Source organism: Ischnura elegans, chromosome 8 (assembly GCF_921293095.1).
Source record: "Ischnura elegans chromosome 8, ioIscEleg1.1, whole genome shotgun sequence".
Lineage (NCBI taxonomy): Eukaryota > Metazoa > Arthropoda > Insecta > Odonata > Coenagrionidae > Ischnura > Ischnura elegans.
The window spans coordinates 61,508,020-61,530,938 of record NC_060253.1 but is presented as its reverse complement, the minus strand read 5'-3'; the positions used below and the strand labels follow the sequence as shown (position 1 = coordinate 61,530,938).

At 37.0% G+C, this 22,919-nt stretch overlaps 1 protein-coding gene across 1 annotated transcript in view; it reads left to right on the top strand.

Annotated features, from left to right (window-relative positions):
- The first annotated feature begins 2,919 nt into the window (after positions 1–2,919).
- The window catches only part of LOC124163554 (aquaporin AQPAe.a-like), a 471,658-nt gene continuing 451,658 nt past the window's right edge, over positions 2,920–22,919 (top strand). Inside the window, exon 1 of the mRNA XM_046540538.1 lies at positions 2,920–3,064. Coding sequence (XP_046396494.1) covers positions 2,935–3,064 — 130 coding nt within the window. The 5' untranslated portion in view covers positions 2,920–2,934. The remainder of the gene's footprint in view (positions 3,065–22,919) is intronic.

The following is a 22,919-nucleotide window of genomic DNA, read 5'->3' as shown; positions in this document are numbered from 1 at the left end:
CGTTTTGTGGTTTATGAGGCGATATTATTGTAGGTTTGGAAAATTAAATAAGGAGTTTCCGTAATGTGAGAAATTTTTTTTCTCCTAGTATGGGCGATTTCACATTTGTAAGCCTACGTTTAACAATTTCGCGTCGTATTGCTTTTATAACTGGAATTCAGTAAATTATCAAGCAGGTATGGTATTTATCTTTTTGAGCAGCAATGTTGTGACTACTAGGTAACCGTTCTATGAAACTTGTCGTGGAAGCGAAAAGCGAACCCTCTAAGATTAAAAAAATATTTATAATAGCCCACAGATGGGCTTTCAAAAATGGCTGGTGTTTATAAAAAAGTATTTGATATCATTAAAACATTGAAAACCCAAAAGTCCTTTTGGGCTTGTGTTCATGCTAATACAGTGAATAACACGTCATTTTTAAGAGAATTTTATTCTAAATTCCGATTTATTTTTGTTTTTATGGACAATAACATCTTCTTTAATTAGCCTCAAATTATGCGTATTAAAAATACGCCAAAGCAATTTTATTTATTCACATCAATGTTTGCATTTTATTGTGGACGATGAATACTGTGGACGTAATAGTTTTCATTAGGCTGAGTTAAAAAGTTCATGAAGTTGACAATACTGCTAATTTTACGATGCGCGGAGTCATTTATTGCACTGGCTTGTCTAAATTTTTGAAATTTTCATAAAAACAAATAATAAATCAGAATTTAGAATAAAATCATGTTTAAAATTACATAATATTCATTATTTTAGCACGAACACAAGCCCAGATATAAATTTGCAAAGTACAGAGGAACATCATTTTGGCGGTGACAGTAGCGCTGCCGCGTCTCTATGCCTGGGGTGGGAATATCTTTCGGGTTGTCGCTCGCGGAAGGTCTACAGCTGATAGGGAAGCAAAGTGAAGGTGGGGTGGGGCGCGAAAGAAATGGGCGGGGAGAGATGTTGGAAGCTTAGGTGAGTCGCGTGCATGCTGTTTAAGGTTTTGAGGGGGGGCTGTTCCGCTGGGTGGTGGGGAGAAGGAGGGGAGGGGTTTTGGAGAGGAGGGGGAGGTGGTGCAAAGGGAACGACAATAGAGGGGAAGCCAAAGGGGGTGGGGTTCGGAAGGCCTTCACCGATACACACACAACACACACATACACTTCACACAGATTCTTCCAGCGCGCCGGTTCTTTTGCCATTCTCCTGACATTCCCGCACAATCACTATAGTCGCGTGAACGCATTGATACGCATGTGGAACCGTTTCAACCTCGAGTCCAGTGTCTTAACCTTCCGAGAGAGAAACCCTTTGGGTCACTTTTGACGAGACTTCATCTTGAAGAATTGGTTTAAAAGAAGCCTATTTTACGGAAGCATTTTTTTTGGAATTGTACGAGGATATCTCCAAAAAAGTTAGTTCCTTGAGTTGACTCTACTGGAGCCGGCACCTCCCATCATTAGTTGGAGGAATAATTTCTGCCAAGAAACTATTTTCCATCCTCTCAGAAGACCAAGAATTATCCACTGAAACTTCCTAATCAGCACTGACAAATACTTTGGAATTTGTGACATTCGCCGGACATTACCGCAAAATCATAACATTCGCGTGAACGCATTGTTACGCATTTGGAACCTTTTCAATCCAGAGTCCTGTGTTAACTACCCGAGAGGGAAACAGTTTTCGCGATTTCATCTTCAAGTATCGGCGGAGAAGAAGCCTCCTTTACAGAAGCATTTTCTTTTGGAAAACAAAAAGCTTTTTCCTGAGTCGACCCTGCTGGCGCCAGCACTACTCAGATTTAGTAGGAGGAATATTTTCTACTCTATTTCCTGTTTCGTCAGAAGAACAGGTATTTATACGTTGGAAGCACATAACCAGCATTAAAATATTCCTTCGGAAGTTGTGACTGGTCAAAAAAGACATTCTCACACAGCCGCTACTGTTACCGCCACTCCTTATCACAAACTTGAAACGATTCGACCCGAAGCCTGTTGCCTATCACTTCAAGAGACAGTGAAGACCTCCCGCAGTGACATTCTCTTTCCTCGACAACGCAAATAGACGCTCTTAAGAAGTATATCTCATTTGAATTGTGCTCATGATTATGGACATTCATTCGAAATCACCGCGCAGTGATGAGGAAGTAAATTTTTTTTGAAAGTTCAATTTCCCTTCACCGTATAGTACAGCTCAAGCCACCTATCGAGACATCCTCTTGACGCAACAGCAGCAGACTGGTACTGCTTTTTTAATTGCTCTCTTAGATGTGCCATATGGACATAATCGACTAATTGTTCCAGTGACCAGTACGAGCTGAAAGGCAAAAGGATCAATTTTAATCAGGGATCTGATTTTCCATCGCCTGAGGAAAGTGAAGACCTCCGATAGATATATTTATATTTGCAGTAGCACAGAAAGAATCCACAAATTTGAGGCATATTTGCTAAATTCTTCCCACAAATCTATCAAGAGGACTATTTTTTTACTGCCAGTTACGCGAGACCGTGGGAAGCGACTATAGTTTCAAATAGTGCCCTACCTACTCTACAGGACTCCCTCTCAGACAGTGCCGTACTACGATTGTCTGAAAAACTTACCTACTCGGGAATAGTGGGTGTGAGTTCTTCGTCCCCCCCTTCCCCAGTGTCTTTCGCTTTGAAAAATCTCTCCGACTGCTCCAGTTTCCGGCAGAGGAAAAAAAGAAAAAGACTTTCCAGCGCGGAGAGTTTTTCGTTTCTCCGCCGGTCGGTTGCATTTGTTTTTTGTTTTTCGGCCCGGGACGTCGACAGGAGGAGTCGTCAGTGTTAGAAGTGCGGGAGTTTCGAAAGTTGGTGTTTTGCGGTTGCTGTGTCGTCTCCTGACGTGTGGCTTCCTCCGCCGCCTGAATCCAGCGTTGCAGCTCTTCCCATCCTCTCGACATAGTCGGGGAAATAATTCGTCGCTATGGACTCCCGAGGGGTCATCTCAATGACCAAAGCCAGCGGAGTGGTCAACATCCCAACGCCGCCACCGATGACAAAGGAACAGGAGGCTGAGGGGAGGGAATGCGAACCGCAGAACATCTGCTTTTCCGGTGAGTACCTACCTACTTCTCCACTTTGGTCCGTCACACAAAAGCGGAAATCCTGGAAAGTATCACCCTCGGAACATCATGAAATTGCTTCATGATAGAAATAAGCAAAAACGGAAATTTGAAGCGTCGTTTAATGAGCAATTACCAAGTTTATACTTTATTCTATTATTCAGAGCAATGTTTAGCGAATATTTATGTGAAATTGGATCCATTATTATGGCATAGATACCCCTAACGTAATACTTGCCGGTACTAATTTATCCTCTGAAATTCCGTTACCTATAGATGCGAGGTTTGCCATTTTTCTAAAAACTTCAGAATTCCGAAGGTTCTGCAGTCTTTTGATTGACCAAGGGTACAAAATTTTAACCCTTCAAAGGTTATTGTTAAAAAAACTTAAAAAAAAAAAGAAATATTAACGATAAGATAGTGAAGTAAAAACGGGCGTCGCCTCCAGAAAACGATTGCACTCATACTTAGTTAGTGTGGAAATGCATACCGACATTCACACATGGAATCTAAGGAACCAAATTATCGATATACAGATCACTATCTTCCTGAATGATATTTACGAATGGTCACGCTCCGGGTATTTTTGGATACTGTGTCATATCCTCTGCATCACAAGATTATTATTATTATTTTTTTTCAAACCAAGGTTTATAAGCTTAAGAGTGAAGCATTTTCACCTTCAACCATATTAGACGATTAGAGCCCGAGCTTTTCTAAGTAAAATAAAGATATTTCGCAATGATGGATGCATGTGACGCAGCTATGGCAAAGTGGCTTTTAAGTGATTTTCTTTGAAGTGATTTATAACAGATCTTCATAATAATAAAAAAATGTAGAGAGCAGTAAATATACAATAGTTTTCCTATATACCCTTTAGCGGAATTTATTTTGATTAATGGAAATACTTTCTACGGAAATGATCGCTTCGTACAAATTTTTTCAGATTTAAAGTATCATATTTACTCCGACTACAAATAAGCAATAGGAAACGAATATTACACGCGTTGGTTTCGGTGAAATCCCATTTACGTAACAGGATGTTTATTTAAAAGTGAAATTATTTTATTTTATTTTATTATTATTACATGGGCAAAAGCAACACAATTACTCTGAAGCTATGATTTGTTTAATCCGGTTAAAGGAACATGGAATACTCGCGAGATGAATAATAAATATACGTACATTTCGCCGAACAAAAACACTAATTCCCAGGATGATGAAGAAAAATGTTTAGTTTTAGCATTTGAAGCCTTGAATTCCAAAATAGCACTAGCTTCGTGAAATTTTGAGAATAATCACTTTTTCTCTCATTTTCAAACCTATCATATCCATCATTTTGACTGTTCCACAAGATAAGATGTTACTTTATCATGCATTCTTAGCAAAAATCGAAGGAACAGCCCTAAAAGCAACTAATATAACGGAAAAGGACTAAAGTCCTACTCAAATTGCTGCCGACTGGACTGGCTCGGTCTTGGAATGGCTTCAATGTTCACCATATTATTCATTACGTCTTTTGCATCGATATCTTGAATTCGGTTTCTGCTTTTGGGGGTCCGCTTAGATTTTCATTCAGCAATTTTTCCAGCAAAATTTTATGAAACCCTATTTATTTAAAAAAAAATACGTTGATTTTCAAGTAATCTATGTTTTCAATTTTATTTTTTTTGCATATTTACCTGAAATTTTATTTTTCTGTTTCACTTACAACTAACTTAAACCATAAATATATGCTGTTTTGATGTACTGAGATAATAACTTAAAGGATGATTTCCATGAATGCAATGTTCGCATTGAGTCTAATTCCTTATACGTATAGCTATATCTTGTGGAAGTTAGAATGTTATTATGTTTATCATGTTTGAATTTAATGCTACCAGATGATTCGGAAACAACGATGTAATAACTATTATTATATGACACTCCACGAGGATAAACTGCGAATTTTAGGTTAGTACACACAGCTATAGACCAGTATATTTGCTGATTGTGTGAACTTCTTATTCACAGCACAATCAGTCATATTCATTCTGTATTATTACAAATAAATTGTTACAAATGCGCATAATATTTTGACCTTTGATTATTTTTTTTCCATTAATAGATTAAAGCACGTGGATATTATGTCAATTTTAATTTATTATCGACTATTGGTTCTCAGGAAAATATCAAAATATATCAATGGTAACAATTATATTCCTATATATTTTTTTCACCTTGATCATGATTATAGGAACACATGAAAGCAACAGCATTTACGGACGCGTCGTTATACGGATAAATTTTGGGCAGTAATGAGGAAAATTGCTATCCATTATAACTCATAATTACCTGCTTATTATGGAATCCCCGTATGTATTTCTAAATATCCGAATATGATATTTACTGAAATTAATTTCCTATATATCGTATGGCTGTTTATTTTTTATTTAAAATTTTATATTTCGTGATAGAGATCAGATTTATCGGCCAGGAACATTAAAAAATCAACTTTTTCTAATTATTTTTGATCATTTTTGGAGGGAACGGTGGGCATATTAACACAATTCCCGGAAATAATGAGTCCTGCTCTTACTTTTCCTACAAGTCTTTTTGGCTTAAACTGAACATGGGAAAACGAAGCATTGAATCTTCAACGGAAAATTGAAGATTTCCTGGGAACGGGTGACAAAGAGATTATCTTTTTGTTTTCATTCCATTTTTGAGAACTTTCGAATGCACTTCATAACTGTTTCATTCAATCATATGCACCAGATTTCTCTTTCCTTAATCGTATCCTCGTTTCGACTCCCACAATTATGTTAACATTAAAATGAAAGCATGACATTGTGCACACACTTTTTAGGCGACAAATACATTTCGTAATCCATAAACGGTAAATTTTACTGCCAACCTTTTGCCTAACAATGTCTCCACCATTGTCTTCAGGGTTCCCTTCATTAACTGGACTTGTCAAAAAATGGAAAGTCGTTGACCATTAGTCTAACCCAGTCATAACCACTTAGGATTTACCAGCATAACGTGCTAGTTATGCCCCAGATCCTACAATTTTTCAACAATAGGATGGTTTCCTATTATGTTTTTATTGCCTAAATCGAAAGATTATTACTCCTGGAGTACGTATTTCACACTTTTAGATTTTTAAATGACGACATCTATTTTTCGCGATTAAATGAAAAGTGAAAATTTTCTAGCGCGCGAAAACGCGACGCGTAAGTATGAATGCCGGGAAATCTCTCCGTGTTACGTATTTCTGGTTCCCGCTGCCGCCCTGTGAGGTGACCTTGAGGCGAGTTGAGCGCTGATACGACGCAGGCTGCTAGCGGGTAGCTGAGTACCCTGCTGGCTGGTAGCGCTTGGCTTAAATAAGGATTATCAAATGAAGAAAACTTTCCGACCTGAGCCAGTTTTAATAAGTGATTATTAAGACATGTTTCCCTGAGCTCTGCGCCTCATGCATGCATTGGTAATCTCACACGATTTATAGCTCCTATCTTCTCGTATAGAAACTAGGTCCCTGTGACGTCACGTGGAGTGGCATCGCATGGGGGCCAAACTGGCCCTTTTCAAATGAGGATAAAAATGGACCATTGTCATTCGTCTAAACCGGTATTTCTAAAACGAAATAATTTGTATATCATGAATACAGTAATGGTGGGTAACGAATCGCAATCAATGCCTTTCGGTTTCTTTAATGAAGGAAACTACCCTATTATCCATCTATCATTTGGTTCCTTCATGTGTAGGTAGTCATGTGCCGTTATTGTCGTTTAAAGAGAGCAAAAATGGTCTAGAAACTCAAATCTCTTCGAAATTCTTGGGAATACGATTCTCTAATTTAATTCCCGCAAAAATCTTTCTGGTTACAGCTTTGGTTTTCAGAGATTGATTCAAATTTTTTAACTCGTCCTTTGGTGAGAGTATTTTTTCTCTTACATTTGCTGTACTTACTTTACTTCCATAATAATGAATTCCAGTAAACTGCATTAAATCTCAGAAGAGGAGCATGACATTGCACTTTTCAGATGGATCCCCAGGTTTACATCATTAGGAATAATTTTCAATTTTGTTGAACTATTTTCAAGCCCTCTATCGTCTTCTTTTGTCTTCTATTCAAAAGTATTCCCAGACGCATAAGAAAAAAACGTGTCTTCAATCCTATTAGCCCTAACATATCTTCATCTCATGGTCGTAGAGCTCTGGCAGCGGTCTCATTTTAAGACTGGGAGCTTTTATTTATGGGAACATAATATAAATAGCATTTACTTATGGTCATTTCCTACCATTTCAAAAATATTAATTAACTTTTATCCCATGGTCAAACTCAGAATTAGCAGAAAATTTTATTTTATTATTTAGACACACCTAATTCCGAGTTTGCATTTTCATTCTGCGTACCGTTTCGGCTGCCCCATTAGGGCGGCGCTTATTTTTAAAAAATTATCTGATTTTAAAATTCTTGGTCTTAAAATATGCGAATTGTTGAGAAAAAAATTATAGAAAAGTTTCAGGTTCGTGCGACGTCGCATAACCGTCCCCAAGGAGCCTAAAGACCCCTTAGGGGCCAAAATGCAGTTATTTTGAATGTTTGGTTTTTCGACCCAAATAAAACGTTTTCCTAAGCAAATATGATATTTTAGAGTCCTTTGGACATAACTTTCAACAGTTTTGTCGTGTCCTGATTCCTTCATGCCGAAACGCTGCCTCAAAGGCACCCGCCGCATGCCACCCGAATCCATTCCGCCAGCCGCGCGTTTCTTGAATCGCGCGGCACTTCTCAGTCCCGTGTATCTTCCCTCCTTCCCCTTACGTCCTGGTAGAGTGGCTCTAAAGTGACAAATAATGACAAAATTAAGACAAGATGATTCATTTGTCAATGCAATTTTATAAAAAGTACACCATAAGCGAAAAGGAGGATGAAAACTACAATTTTGAACATGTGAATACGTTGACACAATAGGGTGGATTCCTATTATATTTTTATTGCCTAATTCGAAAGATTATTACTCCTGGAGTACGTATTTCGCGCTTTTAGATTTTTAAATGACGATATCTATTTTTACCGATTAAATGAAAAGTGAAAATTTTCAAGCACGCGAAACGCGACAGCTAAGTGTGAATGCTGGGGAAACTCCGTGTGACGTCATTCTAGTTCCCGCTGTCGGCGTGTGAGGTGGGTGACCTTGGGGCGAGGCTTTGAGCGCTGATACGATGCAGGCTGCTTGCAGGCAGCGCTTGGCTTAAATAAGGATTATTAATACCCTATAAAACGAAGGAAACTTTCCGACCTTAGCCAGTTTTAATAGGTGATTATTATGACATGTTTCCCTGAGCCCTGTGCCTCATGCATGGATTGGTAATATCCGACGATGTAAAACTCCTATCTGCTCGTATAGAAACTAGGTACCTGTGGCGTCACGTGGAGTGGCATCACATGGGCGCCAATCTGGCCTTTTTCAAATGCGGTTAAAATTGACCGTTGCCATTCGTCTGAACTGGGATTTCTAATGCCAAATAATTAGTATATTATGAATACATGAATTATTTATGAATACACTAATGGTGGGTAACGAATCGCAATCAATGCCTTTCGTTTTCTTTGATGAAGGAAACTACCCTATTGTATGAGGTCTTGTAACTTTTCATGCCTAAATATCAAATTTGACTTTTTATCGTCGGGACATGCCCCATACGGACCTCAGGTTTGTAATAATAAATTTCAGACTGGTAATACGACCCAAAGTATCTATGATATTCTATCAACGCCGCCACTACTTGTCATTCATAAGTGATTCCGTGTCAGATCGATCACGGATTTTTTAAGGTTCTCAGATTTTAACGAAACTTGGAATGGAGACTCACACACAACAAAGTTAGCACGAGTAAAACTTTTTAAGATTTCAGCAATGAAAAATGCCCGAGATAATTATGTATATTTATAATTCATTTTTAATCAATAATGGTAAATTAAGTGTGCACTAATCACTGTAAATTTTGTTCTAATACAGACAAAGTAAAAATTCAAAATTAAGAGTAAGAATTGTTTTTGGTGAGCTCAAAAATTACTATATCAAATACTGTATGTTCTACAAAGCTTTCTTTTGATGGAGTGAACTTCCATTGTCATTCTCTGTGTCCTTTGACGTTAAATAAGTGAACACACGTCATCTCAGATGATGGTACGAATAATATATTTTTGCCGCAATAACCCTTTATTCATATGACAAGTAGTATTCCACGGTGGGAAGACGGAACAATTTTAATGGGAATATTTTGCTGCACGTGCTTCGGATGTCTAGGCTCTGGGACCTTCAATTAAATTGTTACTCATCACTCTTAAGATTTGATTTTTGCATGCGTGAAGTCACTAAGTACTGTGGCGGATCCAGGATAGGGATAAGGGGAGGGCTAAGTGAGGGTTGAAATTCGAACAGTAGTGGGGATCGAAAAATAACCATTCTATCTAGTGTAAATTTGATAATCAAGGGGGGGCTGTAGCCCCCTTAGCGCACCCCATAGATCTGCCACTGGCTAAGTGTATATGATAACAGTTTACCTAAAACTAAATAATATAGTCAAACGTAAAATAACTTTAAATACTTAACTTTCGACGTTAAATGTCAATAAGGCATCACCCATTTATCTCGTCATGTCAACTTATAGTAATGAACTGGTGGATAATTTCGTAAATGATTTGATTAAATTCTATCTAACTTCAGATTTTCAGCATTGTTTGCTAAGTGAACATTTCTCTCTATTGGTGTGCCTTCTGTTCAGCTTAGTTCAGGAGAACATGGTTGATGCTTAAAGGATGTATTTCGGGTGAATAGTCTTCAGCTTTATGGAGAGGATAATTTTATGAATTGGGATTATATAAAATTCGCAATTTCTCTGTACTCATAGTGTATCTGGATCCTATCATTAATTATTGAATCGTAGGATCCAAATTTGGTGAATATGATGAATAATAGCTGCGATCTGGTTATTAAATTTAGAAAAAATGTCCAAACCCATTACCCATAGCTTGGGGAATGTAGTTAAAGTTTGAAGAAAATTTCATTAGTTTTTCTTTGAGAGACATAAGAATGTGAACAAAAACGAAATATTTGGGCAACTGCGAGCCTTTATCAGTAATAATATAATTGTCTTTATATTTTTTGTACATAGTTGTTTTCGTTATTTTTTTAAGCCGAGAACAGACTTCCATTATGACATTTCCCGTTTAATTTTTTCCTTTGTTTACGAAATGGCTGGCTCGGACGTCGGTACAGAGGGCAATCTAAAAAAATGTATTGTAATTATAATAATCACCTCTATGGAGAATAGCTCTCGGGTAGTTGTGGAACGTTGGGTCCCATTTTGGTAATCCTTGTAATATTAATAAAATATTTTTGTTCATAATCCATTCATTTCCTTGTCTGTGATGGAATTAAAATTACAAAGCGTGGGCAGATATAAATAATGAGAAAAGAGAAGAAAATAAATACAAAGGGTAACTTACCAGCCATTAATAGGGTCGTAAAATGTAGTTTATAATGAAGAATATAATTCATGATAACTCTATAATTTGCATCTAGAACTGAAAAAGGCCTCAATTGCTGTATTTGTGTTTCGAATATAGGACCCACCTACGATCGCAGGTGTGTCCTTTGAAGAAACGAGATACCGGCTGTTATTCCAGATGGTAAGGCAATTCGCGTCCATAATAAACTCGATTGTTGCGTTTTGGAATATTATTTACGATGATAACCTGTTTGATGGCATTAATCGTATATCCTCAACACCGTGGTGCACCGTCTAAACGCTATGAAGACTAAGCTGCGACATTTTATGCAAGTTATTTGGTAAAACTAATTTCTTCAATCATCGCGTCTATATATTAGTAAATATTAATATCCTTCTTCATTTTATTAACAAAATAATCAGACTCGGGAGTCGAAAAATCATCTTGCAAATACATTTTATGCACACTAATACTTGGATTGTTTGTAGCTGAATTTATATGCTACTAGATGTTTTTCAATTATGAAATACGCATTGGGTATCCACTATGTAGCGAATGTTAATAGTTTACAATATTTGTGTTTCATTGTGTCGTAATCAGGTTACAAACTAGGTCAAAATGCATTTCATATACCTAATTTAAATGGCCCACGTTTTCCAAATTAGCTTAGGTGAAGTATGGGTTGATGTGATCAAATCAAAGTAACAATAATAAATGCAAATTATTCATTGAAAGAGGCAATCGTTAAATATTAGGTCACCTACTTTGTGATAATGGTATCATAATGAGCTTTGTGGTGGGGAATCAAAGCTTTTTTTAAGACCGTAACCAGCTCTTTTGTTGCTGTCTGGCAATTTTTCTCTCGTAATACGACAGCGTTTCGGCGAATGGGCTCTTAAAAAAATTCCAGATGTGTTCCATGACGTTTCGTTTGTTTGTTATCTTTCGATTAAATTTCCGTTGTGAAGGCGGTTTTGGAAGCGTTGCTCTATACTCCCTCGCCAGCACAGAGAGAGAATCAACTTTATGATTTGCGGAGATTCGCTGTGCGAGTGTCGGGTGTATTCGAGATAATTTTCCAGCGTGTGAGTGTTTCTCTCGAATCCTGTTATATTGCATTCCCTCCACTCCTCCACCTACCCCACCCCAACCCACACTCAGCCGTCTCGTGTCTATAAAAGCCGCTTTCAAAGCTCCCTGGAGGATAACGGGTCGGATGCAGAAGCCGGCGACGGCTGCGGAAATGTAAATATTTACACTCTCGAGAAATCAAAAAAAAAAAGAAGACAATTTGTATAAAGCGCGGGGGCTTAAAACTCGAGCACCTGTGTGTTGTCGGGAGGGTTTCAGAATCCATAACATTTGCGGAAAGTGAGAACCATAAGGTTTTCCGTTTCCTTCTTGTATCGTCTAGGACGGAAAAAAATGAAGGCATATAGATAACGTCTGAACTTGGCCTCCTCACCGCAGACATGACGTTAAAAATAAAAGAATCGTGGTGATGAATGGGTTCGCTACCATTATCGTGCTGGGTGTAATAACACCTGTGATGAGTTTTTGTGCTCTCGAAAGTAAAGATTTTAACCTCCTATAATGTGATTATTGACGCTGGAAATAGAAAGTCATCGTTTTCTTTTAATACGAGAAAAAATTGTGCTAATTCTGTGGTAAATGTCATCTTTTACTACTAGGGAAGTGGCTTCGCATCTGCGAGATTCAAAATAAATACTAGCCTTTAATATTATTAATAAATGTTTCGCCATTGTAGACGGCATCTATCGAGCTAGCAGAGAAAAATATGGGTGGAGGAAACGTGGATAATTCAATCAATTTAATTGAGTACTTTTTCCAGCCATTTGAGCTGGCAGCAGTGGCATATCCCTATAACTAATGTGACAGACGGATTTAGATTATTGTCTTTTTTGGGAGGTTTAAGGGGGAGGTTAAGTTCACTACCTTCTTTGGCCCCTTGGTGGTATGCAATGCCTTTATGAGAGGTTTAATGTGACTACTATTGAAGAAGTGACGTCTAGGTTTTCTTCAACTATCTTTAAGCATTTTTTATTGTCCTGGTGAAATTAACACTTGCGATTTAGATCCACCTCAATGATTACAATCTTTCGTATTTTTACAGATTTTTCCAGAAATTACGGGAGGGGGGCGACCTCCCCCTCCCGCCTCTTAATACGTGACTTCATCATACTTTGCACGTATTGTAATAAATTTGTATGAAATTTCAAAGTTATTTAATTTTCATTATGTTAAGTCGATTCCAAGAAGCCACACCCTAGGCTACGATATTACTAGTTGAACCGATGGGAGATCCGAGGTGATGATAATTGTATATATTAGCTAAAATGTATTACCATATTTCATTTTAGTTTCTTTGACATTGCCTGACAAACATATCAGGCATACTGTTTCATCGCCTCTCTAAAAATTCTGATTCTGAACCCTTTGGACCATTTTCTAACCCAGATGATTTTCGGTTTTGTTTTAACTTTCTTATACTGTAAATTTTGAATTCTGTTTGCTCTTTTATCATTTTTCCTACCGTAACTCTCCTTCATGGTATATTCCCGAATTAAATTGACTAACGAACGCCTTTATATATCTTTTTCCCCAGAGTGGTTGCCTAGGTAATATTTTCGAGGACTAACATGCCTGGTATTCCATAGGAATTGCTGACTTGTGATCCATTAACAATGAAATATCTACTAATAAAAAAAAAATCAAAATTTTGTTATATATATTATATGTCTTCGATTTTCTTTAGGTCTAACCTTGCATTAAAGCGGTGCACTTGGGAAAGTTCTTTTTGTGCTTGGTTGACGCTGCCGAAAGTTGAAAAAAAAACCGCTTGACATGCGGATTTAATGCAGATTCGCAATACCGAGACTCAGTGGTGAAATGAGGATAGGGTCAGAAGCGCTTCGTGCTGGTCGACCTCAGTTGCATTGGCGAGATTAAGAATTCTGTCAATGCCACGCTCATCGCTAGGAGCACACGGTCAAGGCAAATTCAGAAACAATAGGTACTTCAGGAACGAAGTTTTCGCTGCGTTGTTCGACGAATTTCTTTTATTTTCGGATTATACCGCTTCAGTTGTAGTGGTGAGGACAGAGGTTTCGTTCGTATACGTCGAAAATCAACTCGTTATCAATTTGTGAAAACATTCCAGTGAAAACATTTTCCAGCCTCAACAATAACACATAATGAAGTTTTTTTTGCAAAGATAGTGTGGCTTTGTTACCTTACACCACCGTATGGATCCATTTGGACTTCCTTTTATTCTCCAATGACAAATAGTGTTTTAAATTTCATAATCCTCACGTTAAAAATGAAACTTATTAGTGTGATCACAAGTATGTTTCTTCTCTTGTTTCGGGTTAGATTTGAATATAGAATCAGTTTTTTCCTACGAAGTTCTGAAAATTTCTTAAACGAATTGTGGAAACATAATAAATATCATCTGTGAAAAACAAGGTAAGTATTTAGGAGGAAAATGAACAAATATTTCCAAAGTAATTAATATTTAATATATCGAAATATTGTAGTGTTTTAAATTCCATAATCCTTATGTTACAAATGAAACTTATTAGAGTGCATACAAGTTAATAACCTCTCTTTTTCAGGTGAGAAATTGAATATGGAATTGGTTTTACCTACAAAGTTTTGAACATTATATTAAATTAATTGTGGAAAATAGTAAAAATCATCTGTGAAAAACTCGGAAAGGTTTTTGGAGGAACATATACTAGTTTTTTTTAAACATGGTGAAAAATATTCAATAGGTATATCGAAATACTTTTCAATGTTTTGAATGCCATTATCCTCATGTTACAAATAAAACTTATTAGAGTTCACACCAGTATGTTTCTTCTCTTTTTTCGCGTTAAAATTTGCATATATAATAATATGTTTTGGCTTTACCAGCGAAGTTTTTTATATTATATTAAATAAATGGTGGAAAAGAAAAATAAATAAATAAATCTGTGAAATACTCAACGAGTATCTCGGAAGTAAATAAGCAAATATTTTAAATAGGTACAGTGATGAATATTTAATTGATCAAAATTTTAATTCTGGCTGAAGAACTCCACCGGAAATCAGGGGTTCCGGGTTCGAATCCCTGTCAATGCGAATTATTTTTTCTCTGTAGAATATTCGCACAATATGTGCATTGCGGGTGACTCCGTATAGCTATCAAGGTGGCACACTCCGGCATGCTTAAATAAAAAAAATCTTCTATTACGACTTCCTTTTGTGTGAGATTTTCTTCTTAATATCCCTGGTTTTTCCATATCGTCCGATTCTTACTTGGCTCCTCATTTCGTCCAATAAAAAAAGAATGAGCGATGCGCCCCGTGTAAAGCGTGCTCTCCGCTCTTCCAGACGAACGTGAGCCTCCAACTCATCACTTTACACGCTCACTGACTCAAAGAGTGGCGGTTCATAATCACGGGAGCACGTGTTGCGAATAATTAAGAGCAATCGACTGGTCGGGGAAGTGTCTAAAAGGCGGCTTTAACGAACGCGGGGATGTTGAGTGCCATGCTATCATTCTGGTGAGTGCCGGCTCGCTATTTGTGGTTACTTAAATTTGCAAATTATGGACTTCAATGGGACGCAGAGATAGATTGGGTGTAGCTATCAAATATTTCTTGGAAATATTTGTTTAATTTTATTCAAAATACTAATCGAGTTTTTCATAGATGATATCATTGTATTTCTCCACAATTTATTCCAGGTTATTTCCGAAACGTCATTGATAAAAAATATCTAAATTACAACCTGAACGAGAAGTGAAATACACTTGTTTGCACTATAATAACTTTCATTTGTAACATGCTCATTATGGTATTTAAAAAACTGGCAGTTTTCGCCAAAACGGTGTATAATTCTAGCATTATATAACACCTGGCCTATGCTCAGTACTTATATTAGAAATTATCAACGAATGCAATTTTATTTTGAAATTAACAGGAAATACAGCACACAAAACATATTTGTTTGCTTGCGGCAAATATCAAGTACAATGGGATGAACAAAATTTGAAATTTTCACGAAAAGGACACATGTTTTCACTATAACAGAACTGCAAAAGGATTAAAAATTTTAAATTTTAATGGAAAGACCAACTTCCTCAATACCTTTACCTGTGGAGTAACATTGTAATAGACCCACAAAAACAATTTGATAACGATTTATTAACATTGAACAATATCCTGTGTAACACATTTAAAGTAACTAAATGTTATGGTAAATAAATTAGATTGATAAAAATGGATAATAACTTTCATGATATTGAAACGTTATTTTCAAGGGTATCTATATTGTTTACGTTATTCTCAACTGCATTTTTGTTGGACATTCTTCTAGTAATTAATTCTACAGGCTTTAAACAAATGAATTTCTTTTTACTCATAAAATTCCTATCAATATTTTGCTTTAGGTAATGAGTAATTTTAGGGTACATGTTTTTACTTATTCAAGAATTTCAAAGTTAGCCTTCGTACAAGCTTCTTGCCTTACAGGCTACCTTACTTCCTTGATTGGAAATAATCACCTGTACGAAAATAGGTATAGAAGAATAAATGTTATTATATTTAAAAATTTTGTACATGCCAATGGCCTCACCACAATGCACATAGTACCTTGCATAATCAGAACTATATTCCGTATGAGGGTAGTAAAGAGCCGAGCACGTGACTTGCATGGAGAAAAAAGCCTTCCCTCCGAACAGATCCAGTTACACATCAGGAAGTATGGGAGTAAAATAGACCAAGTGTTTCTCACTTTCGATTAATGACTTGATGGAACGCCTTCAGTGCGTAATTGCATGCTTTGAATTGCTCGCTGCATCTCAAGGTCGTTTTGGCCGCTGTTTTCCTCCTCTTCAAAGAATTTCTCGACTGAGAGGATTGAACTTATCATCACGCGCATCATGGAGGATTTGGTTTATAATTATGGTGGCCTACATCCTATCACCATTATCACAAGTCAACAATCATAAGATAGGTTTGACGTAGCTCTCCATTACTCTCCCCTATTCACTAGTTATGAATAGTCTGTAATTGAGTAGCATTACTGTTGTGTGTGCTTGACTGAAAATCTACTTTACGTATCCTTAATATTATTCTGAGTTGAAGAGTGCTGTTTATTACCCACTATTTGAGTTTTTTTTCGTTTTTATGGCTTTTGTTTTATATTTCAACTACTCTTATGTTGTTGTAACTATACAAAAAGATATTTTCAATTTTATTATTTATATTTCCCTAAATTGTCATATTACGGAGTCAAACTGTATAAATTTATGCTTCATATGCTCCAAATGATATTATCCTAGGACAATAAATTCATTATTATTATTATTATCTGCTAGACTTTTCATAGCAGCATATTTCTTCTATGTTACATCCGTTATAACCTATACTATGTAATTCAATCGGGATAGTCTCTTACCCTTCTTCCCTTCCATCTGTCCTTCCATGATTGTTTTCATTGGAACATCATGCCTTTTAATGTGGCCATCTAAGATGTCCCGTCTTCTTTTTAAGGTTTTTAGGAGGCTTCTCTTTTCTCCCACTCTTCTTAGCACTTCCTCTTTAGTAACTCGGTCGATCTATTTTATCTTCATCATTCTTCGGTAGCACCACATTTCGAATGCTTCCACTCTTGACTTCTCTGCAGCTGTCAACGTCCAAGCTTCGCTATGATAGAGACACAAGCTACATATGTAGAATCAGACGATTGTTAGTGATATTAAATTTTAATTGCATAAACTGCAAAAAATATAAAATAAAATCCGTGCGATATATAAAATGCTTCTTTTCCTTATGTTCGACCTATAAAAAAGTTTTATCCTCTGTTTTTTCCCTGTTTAAGTTTTTTTCTGCGAAAATCGGGGTAAATATTGTACGAGCATATCGAAAACTAGGTTGCCCCTTTGCGCAGGAAAGAATAAATATTTTTCAGTATGTATTAATATTTTTCCCTAAGCGAAATTTTGACTGGACTTCTATATTTCTTATGAAATAGGGTAGTTTCCTTCATCAAAGAAAACGAAAGGCATTGGTTGCGATTCGTTACCCACCATTAGTGTATTCATAATATACAAATGATTTGATTTTAGAATTCCCAGTTTAGACGAATGGCAACGGTCAATTTTAACTGCATTTGAAAAAGGCCAGATTGGCGCCCATGCGATGACACTCCACATGACGCCACAGGGACCTAGTTTCTACACGAGTAGATAGGAGTTTTACATCGTCTGAGATTACCAATGCTACATGCGGCACAGACTTCAGGGAAACATCTCGTAATAATCAGCTATTAAAACTGCCTAAAGTCAGAAAGTTTCCTTCGTTTGATAAGGTATTAATAATCCTTATTTAATCCAAGTGCAACCTGCTAGCAGGGTACTCTGCCATCTGGTAGCAGCCAGCATCGCAGCGGCGCGCCATATCCTCGCCCGAAGGTCACCTCGCACGGCGGAAGCGGGAACCAGAATGACGTCACACGGGGTTCTCCCAGCATTCATACTTAGCCGTCACGTTTTCGCGCGCTTGAAAAATTTCACTTTTCATTGAATCGCGAAAAAAAGGTATCGTCATTTAAAAATCTAAAAGTGTGAAATACGTACTCCAGGAGTAATAATCTTTAGATTTAGGCAATAAAAAATAATAGGAAACCATCCTATTCTTTTATTTTCCTACTCTATACCTTTCCGAAACTTTGATGAGCTTGCATCTACTTCTCCTCATCGAGATATGTCCGCTAATGAACAAACAAATGAGCAACATTCCAGATCGCTGATCATTCAGTCAGCGCACGTGAACGGGACTGGAAATAATTAGCATTCAAATCCCGCGAGTATCCTTGTACTCAAGGGGAGGAACCTTCATCCTACCTACCTACATGTAAGATGGGCCTTGTCCCAGCTTCTTCATATACGAACCTCTGTCCTCCTTTAATATCGTCCAAATGACGCGGGTATTACGCTTCACCTTACGATCGCGATAAGCATGAATAGGTCTCCTCCTCGTAATGTTTACCATAAATTCCCAACCGAAGCGTACGAGCGAGGGATCTCGCCGTAGAGATTACGACATCGATCGGTTGGCTTGGGAAAGCGGCGGAAGCAGAGGCTTGAAGGGAAGTTGACTGCGCTGTGGTGATACCGAAGGTGAAAGCTTTTGTAGTGCGGCGAGTGGCAGGTCACAGCTGACTGTGACGTCACAGGACACCGCTACCTGCCGCTGCCTGCTCCGGGAGGGGATTTTTTTTTACTTTTTCTTCTCGTCGGAGCTAACGGTATGAGTGGTAGACCTAAGCGTTTTGGACGTGGATGAAAAACTGCTGTATCATACCTGCTCTACAATTAAACAACAGGAAATAATTGAATTGATGGTAGGCGTGTAAATTAAAGTTATACCTACGACCTTACGATTATTTCCTACGGCTTTCAGGCTTTACAACGTGAAAGTAATTAACGTACATATAAGAATTATTAAAAATTATCTAAAAACGATATAAAATTTATTCTAAAAGTATATATTTTGCTGATAACTTGGTGATGCCGAAAGGTTACAATTAAAATTTAAAACATTTAGAAGAATATAATACGTCCTTTTGGAATAAATTTGTATTCATCAAAACTTTAAAAATTTTAACCGCCACCTTTCGGCATCAAGTAATTAAATGAACCTTCGTTTACATTAACAGACAGTAAATGTCGTCTTTTGCTGGTAGATTTTCATGTTAAATATTAAAAAGCAAAAACGTAGCAGGAAATAAGGAATGATGATGCATTTTAAAAATTGTTTTTTAAAATAATTAATGTTATGAAGTTGTAAATAACCGATAGTACATAAAACGATAGGCTGAATGAATTAGTTAAAAATATTGATGATTCCGCAAGGCGGCGAAAACCATAGGGAACATTTTAGAAGACCACAAAAATATTCCAAAGTGATTTTTTAAATCTTCTGAAACATCTATTTATTGCATTGCTGACAACTGTATGCTAGGCTTCTACCTTCCCTCTATAGATCCAATTCTTTTTGGGATATTTAGGGGTCAAAAAAAACGATGTTAATGAGGAATTCGAAAATGGCGCAGAAGCTTTTTAATAGCACCAAATTCATTGTGGCTGCCATTAATCCACACCCTATAAAACCATAGAAAGCCTCGAAGAGAAGAACTGTGTGGTATTTCTAGGATTCAATTTAAGGAGGTTAGTTGAAACAGAAAAAAAACCATCAAGAAACAAAGGGCAGACAAAAATTGTAAGAAATGGTAGAGTGATTAGAAAAGGCCTGTGACCTTACTTTGGGGGAAGAAAGCCCCCCGACTGGCGAAAGCTAGTAGATAGGACGAAAGGTGGATTAGGCCTCATTGTGCATTGAAAAGGTAAATACAGTGCGAGAGGTTGGACAGGCCGGGGTAATCCACAAAATGTTCCATGTAAATCCAACTTAACCGGTAAAATACTAACTAACAACATGAGTAGCCGGAGATAACCGGAGAGACAATGTTTCCTCATGCGGAGGTGTGTCAACACACACAGACGAACGTTCATTAGGAATCTCGCGGGACATAAAATAGGGGCAAATTGCACTTTTCTCTGACTGACAATCGAAGATAACAAGGACGACAACATTCTAGTTGAATGGGATGAGCGCCCATTGAAATCGAAGCGCGCTCAACGATGCGTGACTTCTTTGATCGAATAGCATTCATTTTTTTCCTTCCCGGAAGGCCATTACCCTGTTTACCACATGGCTGGTTGCCGCCAGCGCGTCAGTAACGCCGAAGGTCGTAAATACGATCGTATATTGTATTTTTTCATGATTTTTGTATTTTCATGGATTTGGAACTAAAATATCAGTCTAATATTTCATGGTAGGTATATATAGGTGTATAGCAAACCATTGTCTACATTTTCTAAAATGAAACGGCTTAAGCTTAGATCACATCATGGGTCTGTGATCGACGGAGTTCAACAGTTAACTCTAAATGCTCACGAAGGAGTATCAGGATATAAGTATCCTTTATTTATTACTTTTTAATTTCCGTTTCCAGAAATATCGCCCACTAAAGTTTGATGTTTAAAAAATTGCTTCTGATTTCTGTTGCTGCTTTTCCTGCTCTAGAACTCTTTTTATATATTTACTATTATCGAAGAGGTCATAACATTTGTATTAGGAGAATTCACTTCCCCTCGACCGATCTGATTTCCTGAAATACTATTGCTTATATCTCACGCTGTCTGTTAGAAATCATCAGGGCGCATCGAAGGAGATCCTTTTCAACATTTTGCTGGAAGTATTTCAAATATGAAAAATTTTCCTCTGAGGAAAGTTTCTATTTTGTGACTAGGCAAAGTATTGAAAAGTGTTATCCTTCGTATTCTTTTTCTTTTTTTTCTTCAACATAGAGCTATAAAAAAATCACAGTCATGAAAAATAATCGGTCTGGCGAGACTGTTACGTCCTCTTAAGGATACTTGGTCGATAAGGTATAATTTCAAACCATAATTGAGTTACTAATTCTCATGTACACATATCATTAATAAAATCTGCGGTCCCGTGAAATATCTATATCCGTCATAAACTTAATTATGGCTTCAAAGCATGCATTACTTTCGATTACAATGCTTTCAGTTAATGCCTACTTTATCGACCTATTTGCGCTTTCTGAAGAGCTATTTTAATTGAATGTTGGAGTTTTGGTACTTTAACTCAAAGTTTCTCCAAGTATAGCTACATTAAAAAAAATAAGAATGCGATCGCAAACTACAAAAAAACAAGGATGAAAGTGTCTCTCTTGATATATTTTTCATCTGAAGTGGGACAATCCACAAAATATTTGTGGATAATACACATGCGCCATCCTGTAAAACAACTTCGACGCAGCTAACCTGCTTGTAAATAGTTGTATTTTGTTTGTACAATGGACGTATTTTGTATTTCAATGGGAATGAATCACCTGTGGGCATATTTATCTTCTTCATCGAGTCATTTATTTCGATGGAAGGACGAATCCACCCTAGAAACATTGATGTCGGGGTCGACTCCCTGTCAGGTAGTAACTTTCAGTCCAAATGCTACGTTGGAAATGTCATAGGATGTTCTCCCATCGCGAATACACCCATTCAGGTGTCATGAGAGGACCTTGCTATTGTGGAAAGTCTGATTGACCTACTACACTTTCGGCGTAGGAGGCGCAATTTTTCACGTTCACTTGCTCGTGGAAAGTTATCTTTGAAGGTCAAAACCATCCCGATGAAGAAAAATAATTGGACTGGAAAGATATTTTTGCGATACCTAATGCAATTCCTTGTTCTGCCCGTTCGGTTGAATTGCCTCACTTCAGTTGGAAATCGTTGAGTGAGACACTTATTAGTCTTGTTGTTTATATTGCCCTGGACCGAGTTCTTTATTTCTTAACCCTTTCTAAAGGACAAAATTCAATAACTCTTGATTAACTTTGTGGTATTCCATTATAAGTTTTCCTGGATATCACACAATTACTTATACCATTTCTTTTTTACAGAGCACGACCCGGGTCTCAATGCACTGTAATCATCTTCAGGCGCAAATTAAATAAGTTATTTGAAGATGATGATAATTCATTGTAACCCGGGTCACTCTCTGTAAAAAAGAAGTGGTATAAGTAATTGTGTGATATGATAGAGTAAGTAAATACTTACTCTATGATATCACACAAAAAGTAATTACTTACTCTATGGTGATATCCATGAAAACCTTTCTAAAGGCCTGGTGACACGGTACATTAGCACGCACAAGTTAATTGGTGCGTGAATGCGTGAATAATTGCGTGAATGATTTTGGTGGACCGGAACGAAACATGTACGAATGCATGAACCACATTAGAACAGGTTCTATTTTCTGTGCATTCATTCGCACAAGTTGGGTGATTACACGGTGCATTTTGGCGTTCATTCTCGCGTTCATACATTTAGACATGAACCCGTACGTGGCAATGTATCGTGTAACCAGGCCTTAACCAAACTTTTGGGGAATTTAAATTTCAAGACTTATAATTTAAAAAATGTGAACATTTTCTACTCAATCATAATATTATTATGGAAACGACACATTTCACTATTAAAATTTGCAGCACAAAAGAACGTGGTTTAAATATTACCTGAATAGAGCTATAATAACTTTCATATCAAATTAAAGAGAATATTTTCTTCAGTAATTGCTGTATTTAGTTTTTAACCCTATCTAACCCAGAGCTGTTTCTGGGAGAAATCAAATTTCAAGATTTTTCATTTTGAAAACTTGAAAATTTTACACTCAATGATAA